The sequence below is a fragment of the Mesoplodon bidens genome, assembly GCF_964165515.1.
Source record: "Mesoplodon bidens genome assembly, chromosome: 6".
NCBI classification, from domain to species: domain Eukaryota; kingdom Metazoa; phylum Chordata; class Mammalia; order Artiodactyla; family Ziphiidae; genus Mesoplodon; species Mesoplodon bidens.
This window is the reverse complement of record NC_138162.1, coordinates 71,530,163-71,544,675: the sequence shown is the minus strand read 5'-3', so window position 1 is coordinate 71,544,675 and position 14,513 is coordinate 71,530,163. Positions and strand designations below refer to the sequence as shown.

General features: G+C 44.0%; 1 protein-coding gene across 4 annotated transcripts in view; it reads right to left on the bottom strand.

Moving 5' to 3' along the window:
• Positions 1-14,513, bottom strand: part of GLDC (glycine decarboxylase) — a 101,120-nt gene that overhangs the window by 15,526 nt on the left and 71,081 nt on the right. For 3 of the 4 annotated variants that reach the window (XM_081236980.1, XM_081236979.1, XM_081236982.1), the window contains 4 exons: positions 14,074-14,223; positions 5,805-5,917; positions 4,363-4,504; positions 1,843-1,954 (listed from right to left, as the gene is read on the bottom strand). In XM_081236980.1, the coding sequence (XP_081093106.1) occupies positions 1,843-1,954; positions 4,363-4,504; positions 5,805-5,917; positions 14,074-14,223 (517 nt within the window). The remainder of the gene's footprint in view (positions 1-1,842; positions 1,955-4,362; positions 4,505-5,804; positions 5,918-14,073; positions 14,224-14,513) is intronic. The other variant, XM_081236981.1, reaches the window with a different exon arrangement.

The window sequence follows — 14,513 nt, the reverse complement described above, 5'->3', positions numbered from 1 at the left end:
TCCCATCACCTCCAGGGTGACTTGACTCCCCCTTCTATTATTCCCTCTATTGTAGCTTCACTCTCCCCTCTTCACAGCCTTTTCCCTGGCAGCTTAAAATCATCTTGTTCTCTTATTTAAAAACAAACAAAGCTGGGCTTCCCTGGTGGCACAGTGGTTGAGAGTCCACCTGCCGATGCAGGGGACACGGGTTCATGCCCCGGTCCGGGAAGATCCCACATGCCGCGAAGCGGCTGGGCCCGTGAGCCATGGCTGCTGAGCCTGCACGCCCGGAGCCTGTGCTCCACAACGGGAGAGGCCGCAGCAGTGAGAGGCCCGCGTACAGCAAAAAAAAAAAAAAAAAAAAAAAAAAAAAAGCTGCATCCTATTGAAGCAGCTCCTGTCCCCCTTCACCACCAAACCCCCCAAACCATGAAAGCTTCTCCCTTCTCCCAACCTCAGCCTACTTCTCAGCCCATTTCCATCTAGCATCTACCGCACTGTTGGGCCCTAACTGCTTTCGAAGGTGACCAAAGGCTTCCTAATTGTGAAAGGCAATGGTGCTTTTTAAGACTCATAAGACCTGAGTCTTTTTAAGCCACCTGCTCTTCAGCCTGTCCCTCCATGTCACGTAAGACCACCCACATGTGCTGACTGTGCGTGTTGTGCTGACACGATGCCAGGGACCGAGGCAGCCACAGCCTCCACCGGGCAGGAGCTCAAGGTCTGCAGGAGACAGCCAGATGATAAACGGAGTGGGAGAAGCCTCCGCGGAGGAGGGAGCCGAGAGGAGCAGTTCTCGCCACCGGGAAAGGAAAGGGCAGCCTCAGGGAGGAGGTGGGGCCAGAGCAGAGGCAGGAAGGACAGGCGCCATGACATATGCTGGGGGTTGGGAAGGGGGGCATCTAAAGCTGCCTCGGCACAGAGGCCCCCTCACCAGATGCCACTTTTCCTGCACCCACTCCATGTAGCCATCTGCTTCAGGGGTTTTGCTCTGGCTTCTCAACACTGTTTCCTTGGGTCCCACCATTTCCAAGAGGCTGCTTTCAGATTCTGTGCCCAGAGCCACATCTCTGCAAGTCTACCTGCTCCAGCCTCTCCCATCACTTCCAGGGAGAGCTTGTTCCTCCATCTCTTACTCCAAGAGGGAGGCTTACCTAACATTTCTTCACTCTCAACTAATTAGTAACTAACTCCCCTGATTCTACTTCTAACAGCATGTGCATCTCCTCCCACTGCCTTACTGATATTAACATCCTCTTAATCCTGTCATTACCCTGCTCAACAACCCTTCTGGCCCAGCTGTAGAGTCCAGAGCCTTCCAAGGCCTTCCAAGCCCCATGCTACCTCTCCAGCCTCATCCTCATCTGCTCCCTTTCCTCCTATCCCATCCCTCAACCCACCCGACACTCCTGCCACCCAGACAGCTCCTTTCTCTCCGGCTTGCTCCTGTATCTCTGTTTACTGGGGTTCTGCTACTCTTCCTTTCAGGCTTATCTCAAACGGCTCCTCCCAGAAGGTTCTCCCAACTATTCTGCCCTGCCTCTGCCCAGTCTGAATTACTCCACTCATTCCCATGGAACTGGAGGAGGTAATGAGTGCCTGGTATTTATGTATACGTCTCTCAGTGGTGTGGGCTCCGTGTTGGCCTGCGCTTCAGACACTAGTGCATGGCAGAGCCTCGCAAGTAGTGATATCCTGTTTACTAAACTTAAGTGCTTTCCAGTAACTCTAGGCTTTTCTCTGGTCTGTGCTAAGAAACAGAAGTTCCCCACCCTCTTCTGAAAGCCTCATCCACTAGGTCCAACTTGGTTTGGCCAAGGAAGAAAACCAAGGTGAATACAGACTAAAGTTCATACTTGCCTCTTGCACCCCGGAAAAGGACTCTGTAGTGTTTTTCTAATCTCTTGGCCATGTAGTTGGCATTTAATATAGCAATTTCTGTGGCCTGTTTAAGGCCCTTGCCTCCCATCATCTGCAACAGAGGAAAAAAGAGCCATCAACCACGGAACAGGGAAACCCAATGGACACTAACCAAAGGTATCCCCAGATAAATCCCACTCACAAAGGAAGTCAGCCTACCATCACTCTCTGGATTGCAGATGAGTGAAATATCCTAACAAGAATATCTGTCAATCCTCTCTAAGCCTGAAATAATTTTTGGTTTCCTCCTTTGAACAGTAATTTTATGCTTCTTATTGTAGTTACAAAGCTTAGAACAGGGCAAAACTAACTGCTGACTATTGTGTTATCTACCAAAGAAAAAGAATTGTTTTTAGGTTACGTGCATTTGGGGGAGGTTTTGTTTGGTTGTTCATTGTGAATTTGAGATGCCTTGATAATTGCCAGGAATCTCATGGGATCTTGGCCAAAATCCCCACTGAATCCATTTTGTATGGTTTGTCTTCCAATTGTCCACATTTGAGGCCTTTATGTTTAACAACTGCCAGGTTCAATCTTATTCTTTTCTGGTGGTTCATAAGTCCCTGTGATTAGATGGGGTGAATGCCATTAGCAGCAAAGAGCTTAAAACCAGGACTGCACCAATTTTTACTCACTACTTTCTTCCCAGAACACCTCATATGATGGAGGCTTGATGTGTATTAAGACATAACTAACGTAAAGCAAATGAGAAAGCACCAAGTAAAAGAGCAGGGACACCAAAGTCCAAAGTAAGGAGAGGACACATTTTGGTCAAAGAAGGGTTCCTAGAGTAAGAGTTAGAACTTGAGTGGAAACTTGAAAATGGGTAGAATGTGGATAGACAAAGAGAAAGGGGACGACACTCCAAGTGAGAAGAACGGCAGAAACAAAGGTAGGGAATGGAAGGCACATGGCTGCAGCTTGGGAGGTGCTGTAGAGCCAGGTAGGCTGTGACTACCTCTCACAAGCCCCAAACCCTTGCTGGGAAGGACCTGGACTTGGTTCAGCCAGCCACTGCCTCTCAGCCTGTGCATCAGAGTCTCTGAGCAGCTTGATGGCCCAAGTCCTAACCTGCATATGCTGAATTTGATTCTCTCTGGGATGGGCCCTAGGCAAGTGCATTTTGGAGGAATCCCCTAAAGATTTTGTGCAGGCTAGGCTAGGGAGATCCAGTGGTAGAGGCAAAGGGAAGCGAGGAGAGGATGCAGAGCCCTGGTGGGAATCTAGCAGTCCTGTAGGGAGTCTCCAAGAGGGACTGCAGCAGGGAGAGAAGATAATTCTAGAGTCCAGGTGATAAGTAACAACAGCCTGAAATAAAGGAAGGGCCCTAGGTCAGAGGCGTGGCTTAAACCCTACTTTATTTATTTCATTTTTAAACTGAGGCTCTGTCTGGTGTTCCTGGCATATGGCCAAACCAGCCTTGGGGCATTTATTTTCTATATGTGATTCATCTCCATCCCAAATAACGTTCCATAACAAACAACTCAGGTTTGTAGAGACCAAAAGGAAGCTGTAAATTAGATTCTGTTTGCAAAGAAGCAGACCTTTATTATGATTGTTTTTGTTTTTACTGCTTGCAAACTAACTGGAGTATCATTTCAAAAAGCAGGTTTTAGTCTCTGGGGTACAGAAGTGTTGCTCCAGCTTCCCAGAAAGTTTTCATTAAGAATCATAAATGCGACACTGTTCAAGAATAACAACCAGCCCAAAGAGTCATCTGGTGTGATTTGCATAGCTGAGTTAGGGGTGTATTTCACCAGAATCCTCCCTTCCTCTAAGGAGGGGAGCCAGTTGGGGAAGGCTGCTCTAATTAGCGGCTGAAGAAGTGCTCCTATCCAATGCACGGTCTTCTCAGCCCAGGAGGTAAGCAGGACAGTTTGAACAAGAGCTGGATAAAATAAACTCAGGCCATAGTGTTTCTTGGAAAAACACAAAGGAAGGAAGCCTGTTCTCTGACAAAGTCTAATTACCCCCGAGAGTATAGTTCCACAGGCCCTAAAGGGCAAAGAGCTTTGGGAAACCACCAGATAAGCAAATTTCTGCTATTTTCATCTTATCCTCCAGGCTCCCAAGAAATATAAAGCGAAATGAGATGTAGTCCTAAAATTTATCCCAGGATCTCAACCAAGTGTAATAATTAGTATGTGCACTGTTTTTCACTTGCGAGGGGCCATACAAATCCTACAGGAAACCAAATGACGTGGCCAGAACATCCATATGACTCATGGTACTTAACTCTGTCTGGAAAAATATATCTGGCATGTCAGTTCCTCTGGTGTTAAACCCACTATGAGAACCCAAAGGAAAACAGCCTGATGAAGAAGAGACAAAATGAGTTTTAGCTGATCCCTTTAAGAAGGTTTCTTCCACTCAAGCCAGCAATTTTCAAGTCTGCAGTCTCAGTTCCCCACCCACACATCACATCCCCCCACCCCTCTAACACACATCCATAGGCCTCACCTTAATATAAGCCCATGAAATGGGCAAGATGGAACTGGAGCCCCAAGGGGCCGCGCTGATGGTACCCAAAGGCCGGGCATCTTCGCTTGGCTTTACCGAAATGATGGGATGGTCAGGCAGAAAAGGGACAAGATGCTTCTTCCTGTATTGTTTTTTTTAATACAAATTTAGAAGCTGTAACAAGATCCAGTCTAACCAAACAGGCAGGTGCTGGGCCCTCTCAGGAAGCTCTATTCCTAGCAGAGGAACTCTGACATGGGAGGGACCCGGCACCTGCTAAGGGGCAGATGTTCAGGAAGTGTTCCTTCCTTCCTCCTCTGCTGGAGGCATGGCTCAGCAGCCATCAGCATCCCAGCAGCTCACCCAAGAACCGTGGCGGCAAATCTGGCAGAGACAAGCAGCCTGGAATAGTATGCAGGGCCATGGGCTCACAAGAATGTGGTGACATCCCAGCCCTACACACCCTCTCCCTCTCAGCCCCGGCTCCCACACTCTTTCCCAAGGCATCTAAGGGATATAGAAGGATGCTGCTGAGAAGAAGCCCCATGGGGTAACACATCAGAGGCCAGCATGTGAACGTCAGCCACCCTGCCTCCCCCACAGCTGAGGCACTGGGCCTCCTTCACTTACTATAAATAATAGTAATCAAAAAGGAAAGAAGAAGAAAGCAAGGGGGCCAGGCTCGCAGCATTCCTGAAGACTGACCCCTGCGGCACAGTTTTGGAAAAATGAAGATGCTCAGGAAATGGCTGCTCAGCATCATTTTCATGAGATGATTTGGCTTCACAGTGTAAAGTTATCAACTGCTACAAGATACTGCTTTAGTCTTATTCTGACTTCATCCAATTATTTCTAGTAATAACGTCTGTTTCCTTCTTACTTATCTCAGATGTAATAAGAATTCAGGCTGCAAAGTGTTCAACATCTTACACCCAATTCACTTTCTTTTTGGGGGGGGGCATTTAAGTTCTACTCTCTTAGCAAATTTCAATTATACAATAGTGTTATCAACTATGGTCACCATGTTATATGTTAGATCCTCAGATGTAACCATCAGCTGATTTTAAAAAGAAATAAAGAAAAGCTGCTTAGAAGTCTAAATTAAAGTCTGAGAGGCACTTCTAGGTGCTAATATGCCAGTTCTCAGCCATAATGCTCAGTAAAGGTCCCTATTCATTACTCTGTTAATAATCCTGCTTTGTCTATGCGTGACTGGGAGCTGAGTGAGGTCACACACTGTGGTTAATAAAATCTAAGTATGTTTCTCCTTAGACAAACCCTAAAAGCACCCCTTTCACTGCTCCTCACCCAGCCCTTATAGGCACGCCACATGTGAAGGTATCCTGACACTTGAAGACCTCGATGAGAAGAACAGAGAGTTTGAGACCAATCTTTGATTCTCAGTCTTCAAAGCCATCCTGAAACCAGGGCCCAGAACTCACACTCCGATGGGCCCCATGCCAGGGCCACCTCCGCCATGGGGAATGCAGAAGGTCTTGTGAAGATTTAGGTGTGAGACATCAGACCCAACGTCTCCAGGACGACAGATTCCCACCTACCACAAAGGGAAAGAGCCAAAAGCAAAAGTCAAGAGCTCGAAGGTGTATTCTGGAGAGGCGGCCATTCTTTTCCCCCTGAGAGGAAAGGCAGATGGAGCTGTTCACAGAAACATACTTAATACTACAACCAGGCCGCCCCCACCAGCAGCCTTCACCCTCCATGTGCCCGTGGCCTTTAAACTGCCGGTTCCTCGGCTGGGGACAGGGGCGCTGAGTTTCCTGTTGGGAGGTAAAGCGGCCCCCCTTTACCTCCCAAATGCTGCAAGGAGGCAGGCCTCTGGGCACTAGGTACCCCACCCTCGCCCTACACATGATGGTGCAAGGCCTTCCCAAGGCCAAGGAGGCGGAGCACGTTCCCCAAGAACGCAGTGAGTGGGACACAGTGCCTGTCTCTTCTCCCTCCACAGATGAGAGAATTGAGACAAGGAAATTATATGCCCTACTCGATATAAATACAACTGGATATAAACTTCAGGAGACCAAAGTATATCATCTCTCTCGTTCACTCATGTATCTTGAACATCTAATACTGTGCCAGGCATATGATTGCTCTGGCAGTCCTGCGCCAGCCTCCCGGGCTTCCTCCCAGCACAGCCTGTGAGCGACAGCCCTTCCCTCCCACCTGACGGGGCCTCTGGGGCGAGGAGGTACTGCACAAAAGGAAATCTGAGGCACAGAGAAGTTAACTGCCTGGTCCAAGATCACAGAACTAAGCCGTGAGACTTGAGTTGGTGTCCTTCATGCATCACATCTTCCCATCATTTAAGAAGCCACTGAGATACTTGCATATTTAGCTGTCTCCTACCTGCGGTGTGGCTGACAAGGTCTCGGTGCTCTGGCCTGGTATCAGGCCTGAGCCTCTGAGGTAGGAAAGCCAAGTTCAGGACATTGGTCCACCAGAGACCTCCCAGCCCACGTAATATCAATCAGCAACAGCTCTCCCAGAGATCTCCATCTCAGTGCTAAGACCCAGCTCCACCCAACAGCCAGCAAGCTCCAGTGCTGGATGCCCATGCCAATGAACTAGCAAGACAGGAACACAAGCCACCCATTAGCAGAGACGCTGCCTAAAATCATACTAAGTTCACAGACACCCCAAGACACATCACCGGACGTGGCCCTGCCCACCAGAAAGACAAGATCCAGCCTCATCCACCAGAACACAGGCACCAATCCCCTCCACCAGGAAGCCTACACAAGCCACTGAACCAACCTCACCCACTGGGGGCAGACACCAAAAACAATGGGAACTATGAACCTGCAGCCTGCAAAAAGGAGACCCCCAAACAGAGCAAGTTAAACAAGATGAGAAGACAGAGAAACACACAGCAGATGAAGGAGCAAGGTAAAAACTCACCAGACCAAACAGGTGAAGAGGAAATAGGCAGTCTACCTGAAAAAGAATTCAGAGTAATGATAGTAAAGATGATCCAGAATCTTGGAAATAGAATGGAGAAAATACAAGAAACGTTTAACAAGGACCCAGAAGAACTAAAGAGCAAACAAACAATGATGAACAACACAATAAATGAAATTTAAAATTCTCTAGAAGGGATCAATAGCAGAATAACTGAGGCAGAAGAACGGATAAGTGACCTGGAAGATAAAATAGTGGAAATAACTACTGCAGAGCAGAATAAAGAAAAAAGAATGAAAAGAATTGACGACAGTCTCAGAGTCCTCTGGGACAACATTAAATGCACCAACATTCGAATGATAGGGGTCCCAGAAGAAGAGAAAAAGAAAGGGACTGAGAAAATAACTGAAGAGATTATAGTTGAAAACTTCCCGAACATGGGAAAGGAAATAGTCAATCAAGGCCAGGAAGCACAGAGAGTCCCATACAGGAAAAATCCAAGGAGAAACACGCCAAGACACATATTAATCAAACTAACAAAAATTAAATACAAAGAAAAAAACATTACAAGCAGCAAGGGAAAATCAACAAAAAACATACAAGGGAATCCCCATAAGGTTAAGAGCTGATCTTTCAGCAGAAATCTGCAAGCCAGAAGGGAGTGGCAGGACATATTTAAAGTGATGAAAGGGAAAAGCCTGCAACCAAGATTACTCTACCTAGCAAGGATCTCATTCAGATTCGACGGAGAAATTAAAACTTTTACAGACAAGTAAAAGCTGTAAAAGAATGCAGCACCACCAAACCAGCTTTACAACAAATGCTAAAGGAACTTCTCTAGGCAGGAAATACAAGAGAAGAAAAAGACCTACAATAACAAACCCAATACAATTAAGAAAATGATAATAGGAACATACACATCAGTAATTACCTTAAATGTAAATGGTTTAATGCTCCAACCAAAAGACACAGACTGGCTGAATGGATACAAAAACAAGACCTTTATATATGCTGTCTACAAGAGATCCACTTCAGACCTAGGGACACATACAGACTGAAAGTGAGGGGATGGAAAAAGATATTCCATGCAAATGGGAATCAAAAGAAAGCTGGAGTAGCAATTCCCATATCAGACAAAATAGACTTTAAAATAAAGACTATTACAAGAGACAAAGAAGGACACTACAGAATGATCAAGGGATCAATCCAAGAGAAGATATAACAATTATAAATATGTATGCACCCAACATAGGAGCACCTCAATACGTAAGGCAAATGCTAACAGCCATAAAAGGGAAAATCAACAGTAACACAGTAATAGCAGGGGACTTTAACACCCCACTTTCACCAATAGACAGATCATCCAAAATGAAAATAAATAAGGAAACATAAGCTTTAAATGACACATTAAACAAAATGGACTTAATTGACATTTATAGGACATTCCATCCCAAAACAACAGAATATACTTTCTTCTCAAGTGCTCATGGAACACTCTCCAGGATAGATCATACCTTGGGTCACAAATCAAGCCTTGGTAAATTTAAGAAAATTGAAATTGTATCAAGTATCTTTTCTGACCACAGTGCTATGAGACTAGGTATCAGTTACAGGAAAAAAACTATAAAAAATACAAACACATGTAAGCTAAACAATATGCTACTAAATAACCAAGAGATTACTGAAGAAATCAAAGAGGAAATCAAAAACTACCTAGAAACAAAAGACAATGAAAACACGATGACCCAAAACCTATGGGACGCAACAAAAGCAGTTCTAAGAGGGAAGTTTATAGCAATACAATCCTACCTCAAGAAACAAGAAAAATCTCAAATAAACAACCTAACCTTACACCTAAAGCAATTAGAGGAAGAAGAACCAAAAAAACCCAAAGTTAGCAAAAGCAAAGAAATCATAAAGATCAGATCAGAAATAAATGAAAAAGAAATGAAGGACACAATAGCAAAGATCAATAAAACTAAAAGCTGGTACTTTGAGAAGATAAACAAAATTGATAAACCATTAGCCAGACACATCAAGAAAAAAAGGGAGAAGACTCAAATCAATAGAATTAGAAATGAAAAAGGAGAAGTAACAGCTGACACTGCAGAAATACAAAGGATCATGAGAGATTACTACAAGCAACTATATATGCCAATAAAATGGAGAACCTGGAAGAAATGGACAAATTCTTAGAAAAGCACAACCTTCTGAGACTGAACCGAGAAGAAATAGAAAATATGAACAGACCAATCACAAGCACTGAAATTGAGACTGTGATTAAAAATCTTACAACAAACAAAAGCCCAGGACCAGATGGCTTCACAGGCAAATTCTATCAAACATTTAGAGAAGAGCTAACACCTATCCTTCTCAAACTCTTCCAAAATATAGCAGAGGGAGGAACACTCCCAAACTCATTCAACAAGGCCACCATCACCCTGATACCAAAACCAGACAAAGATGCCACAAAAAAGGAAAACTACAGGCCAATATCACTGATGAACATAGATGCAAAAATCCTCAACAAAATACTAGCAAACAGAATCCAACAACACATTAAAAGGATCATACACCATGATCAAGTGGGGTTTATCCCAGGAATGCAAAGATTCTTCAATATATGCAATCAATCAACGTGATACACCATATTAACAAATTGAAGGAGAAAAACCATATGATCATCTCAATAGATGCAGAGAAAGCTTTCCAAAAAGTCAACACCCATTTATGATAAAAACCCTCCAGAAAGTAGGCATAGAGGGAACCTACCTCAACATAATAAAGGCCATATATGACAAATCCACAGACAACATCGTTCTCAATGGTGAAAAACTGAAACCAGTTCCTCTAAGATCAGGAACAAGACAAGTTTGCCCACTCTCATTGCTATTATTCAACACAGTTTTGGAAGTTTTAGCCACAGCAATCAGAGAAGAAAAAGAAATAAAAGGAATCCAAATTGGAAAAGAAAAACTGTCACTGTTTGCAGATGACATGACACTATACATAGAGAATCCTAAAGATGCTACCAGAAAACTACAAGAGCTAATCAATGAATTTGGTAAAGCAGCAGAATACAAAATTAATGCACAGAAATCTCTTGCATTCCTATACACTAATGATGAAAAATCTGAAAGAGAAATTAAGGAAACACTCCCATTTACCATTGCAACAAAAACAATAAAATACCTAGGAATAAACTTACCTAAGGAGACAAAAGACCTGTATGCAGAAAATTATAAGACACTGATGAAAAAAATTAAAGACATACAAAGAGATGGAGAGATACATCATGTTCTTGATTGGAAGAATCAACATTGTGAAAATGACTCTACTACCCAAAGCAATCTACAGATTCAGTGTAATCCCTATCAAACTACCAATGGCATTTTTCACAGAACTAGAACAAAAAATTTCACAATTTGTATGGAAACACAAAAGACCCCGAAGAGCCAAAGCAATCTTGAGAAGGAAAAACGGGGCTGGAGGAATCAGGCTCCCTGACTTCAGACTCTACTACAAAGCTACAGTAATCAAGACAGTATGGTACTGGCACAAAAACAGAAATATAGATCAATGGAACAGGATAGAAAGCCCAGAGATAAACCCACACACATATGATCACCTTATCTTTGATAAAGGAGGCAAGAATATACAATGGAGAAAAGACAGTGTCTTCAATAAGTGGTGCTGGGAAAACTGGACAGCTACATGTAAAAGAATGAAATTAGAACACGCCCTAACACTGTATACAAAAATAAACTCCAAATGGATTAAAGACCTAAATTTAAGGCCAGACACTATAAAACTCTTAGGGGAAAACATAGGCAGAACACTCTGTGACATAAATCACAGCAAGATCCTTTTTGACCCACCTCCTAGAGAAATGGAAATAAAAACAAAAATAAACAAATGGGACCCAGTAAAACTTAAAAGCTTTTGCACAGCAAAGGAAAACATAAACAAGACGAAAAGACAGCCCTCAGAATGGGAGAAAATATTTGTAAACAAAGCAACGGACAAAGGATTAATCTCCAAAATATACAAGCAGCTCATGCAGCTCAATATCAAAAAAAACAAACAACCCAATCCAAAAATGGGCAGAAGACCTAAATAGACATTTTTCCAAAGAAGATATACAGATTGCCAACAAACACATGAAAGGATGCTCAACATCACTAACCATTAGAGAAATGCAAATCAAAACTACAATGAGGTATCACCTCACACCAGTCAGAATGGCCATCATCAAAAAATCTACAAACAATAAATGCTGGAGAGGGTGTAGAGAAAAGGGAACCCTCTTGCACTGTTGGTGGGAATGTAAATTGATACAGCCACTATGGAGAACAGTATGGAGGTTCCTTAAAAAACTAAAAATAGAACTACCATATGACCCAGCAATCCCACTACTGGGCATATACCCTGAGAAAACCATAATTCAAAAAGAGGCATGGGACTTCCCTGGTGGCGCAGTGGTTGAGAGTCCACCTGCCGATGCAGGGGACATGGGTTCGTGCCCCGGTCCGGGAAGATCCCACATGCCATGGAGCGGCTGGGCCCGTGAGCCAAGGCCACTGAGCCTGCACGTCCGGAGCCTGTGTTCCACAACGGGAGAGGCCACAGCAGTGAGAGGCCCGCGTACCGCAAAAAAAAAAAAAAAAAAAAAAAAGAAAGAAAGAGGCATGTACCACAACGTTCATTGCAGCACTATTTACAATAGCCAGGACATGGAAGCAACCTAACTGTCCATCAACAGATGAATGGATAAAGAAGATGTAGCACATATATACAATGGAATATTACTCAGCCATAAAAAGAAATGAAATTGAACTATTTGTAGTGAGGTGCATGGACCTAGAGTCTGTCATACAGTGTGGTGTAAGTCAGAAAGAGAAAAACAAATACCGTGTGCTAACACATTTATATGGAATCTTAAAAAAAAACAAAAAAAAATGGTTCTGATGAACCTAGGGGCAGGACAGGAATAAGGACGCAGACGTAGAGAACAGACTTGAGGACACGGGGAGGGGGAAGGGTAAGCTGGGACAAAGTGAGAGAGTGGCATGGACATATATACATTTCCAAATGTAAAACAGATAGCTAGTGGGAAGCAGCTGCATAGCACAGGGAGATCAGCTTGGTGCTTTGTGACCACCTAGAAGGGTGGGATGGGGAGGGCGGGAGGGAGACACAAGAGGGGGGTGGATATGGGGATATATGTATACATATAGCTGATTCACTTTTTTATACAGCAGAAACTAACACAACATTGTAAAGCAATTATACTCCAATAAAGATGTTAAAAAAAAAATAATGCAACCAAAACCTGGCATCCCACAGGCAGCGTGGCTTGTGGTTTCTATGGAAACTGCAACTGACTTTTTAGCCTAATTTAGATTTTAAAATACAGATTTGAATATACAGTCAATTCCTAAGTATTCACCCCAAGAAGGAGAAGAGGAAGCACCCCTAGCGCAAGAAAAGATAGTACCTCCCTTCTACTGAAACAGGCAATTTCTAGCACCCCTGCTTTGGGTATCATGCACTTTACCAAAGGGCCCCTTAGGGCACGTGGCTATAAAGGGCTGGAAGGCTGTTGGAGAGAATACTGAGCCAAGGGAGAGAAAGGGAGGCTGACAGTTTTCCTGGACCATCCTGGTACCGGCCACAACATTCAATGGGTGTTCCTGCCACTTTGGCATTTGGACTAATTGTGAATGTGGTCAAAGATAAAGAATCCATTTATGCTATTGAAGCAATAGAATCCCTGGACTACTCAAAAGAAATGAGACAGGAGCAAAGAAAAGCAGAGAGTCTGAAATGGTTTTAAAAAAATTTTTTTTAAAAAGGGACTTCCCTGGTGGCGCAGTGGTTAAGAATCCAGCTGCCAATGCAGGGGATACAGGTTCCAGCCCTTGTCTGGGAAGATCCCACATGCCACGGAGCAACTAAGCCCATGCACTACAACTACTAAGCCTGCGCTCTAGAGCCCGCAAGCCACAACTACCGAGCCCATGTGCCACAACTACTGAAGCCCGTGCACCTCGAGCCCATGCTCCGCAACAAAGAGAAGCCACTGCAATGAGAAGCCCGTGCACAGCAACAAAGAGTAACCCCCGCTCGCCGCAACTAGAGAAAGCCAGCGCGCCATAACAAAGACCCAATGCAGACCAAAATAAATAAATAAATAAATAAATTTATTTATTTTTTTTAAAAAAAGGAGAGGAGGAAGCTGAGAAGACACTTAAAAAGATGATAAGTCCCTGTCCTCCAGTCTCCCTAACGCATTTCCTCAAAGGTACACATCACACAGACCACCACCACACCCCCCAAGCCCTGCCAAGAAGTCAGGATCAGCCCTTCAGGGACAGAGCTATTCAGCTGTTTCACACTGATGAAGCTGAAGCTAGTCCAAGGCCATGGGAGATCAACAGCTACCAGTGGCCAAAACTTGGGTCTAAATTCCCTCAGGAAGGGAGTCAGGCGACCTCATTGCCTTTAGTACCCCCAGAGGGATAACACCCTGTGACAAGCTAAGGACATTCAGCTCACTCCCTGCTTCCCGTCAACCTTTTTACCTCCTCCTCAGCATCCCCCATGACCTCCTTAGGGTCTGTAATCTCAGTGAAATTGTGGTACATACTTTGTTTGATTTGGCAATATAGAAAGTCAGTCTCTGTTCTGAATTCAGTGTCATGTTTTAAGACAACTGGCAAGAAATCAAAGAAAATGAATTTTTATTTTTTTGTACTTAACCATTTTCTCAGGGAGCCCTCTCACACTGCCCACCTGAGCATTCATATTTGCTCCGTCCAGGTAGACCTGTCCTCCGTGTTTGTGGATCAGGTCACACACATCTCTGATGTTCTCTTCAAACACTCCATTGGTGGATGGGTATGTAATCATGATTGCTGCCAGGTTCTCCTTGTGTTTATCCACCTGAAAGATAAAAAAGGGCAGAGGGAGACAATGAGAGGGAATGTTTCTTTCTTAGCCAATCCCTCGCTTTTTATTTTAAAGGATTAAGAAAGACAAAGACTTGTTCTTTTCATTTCTGGAACTGTCTCAATGTAGGAGGACGCTAATAGAAGATCCACAGCCATTACTCCCTTTGTAAATCATTCCAAAGAAATAACAAGATCCCTTCAGGATAGGTCTCCATCGTCAAAACCAAAAAACTGTTCAGAAGATTTTTGGGTATTTTGGGCTCAACTCTCTAACGTGGTTTT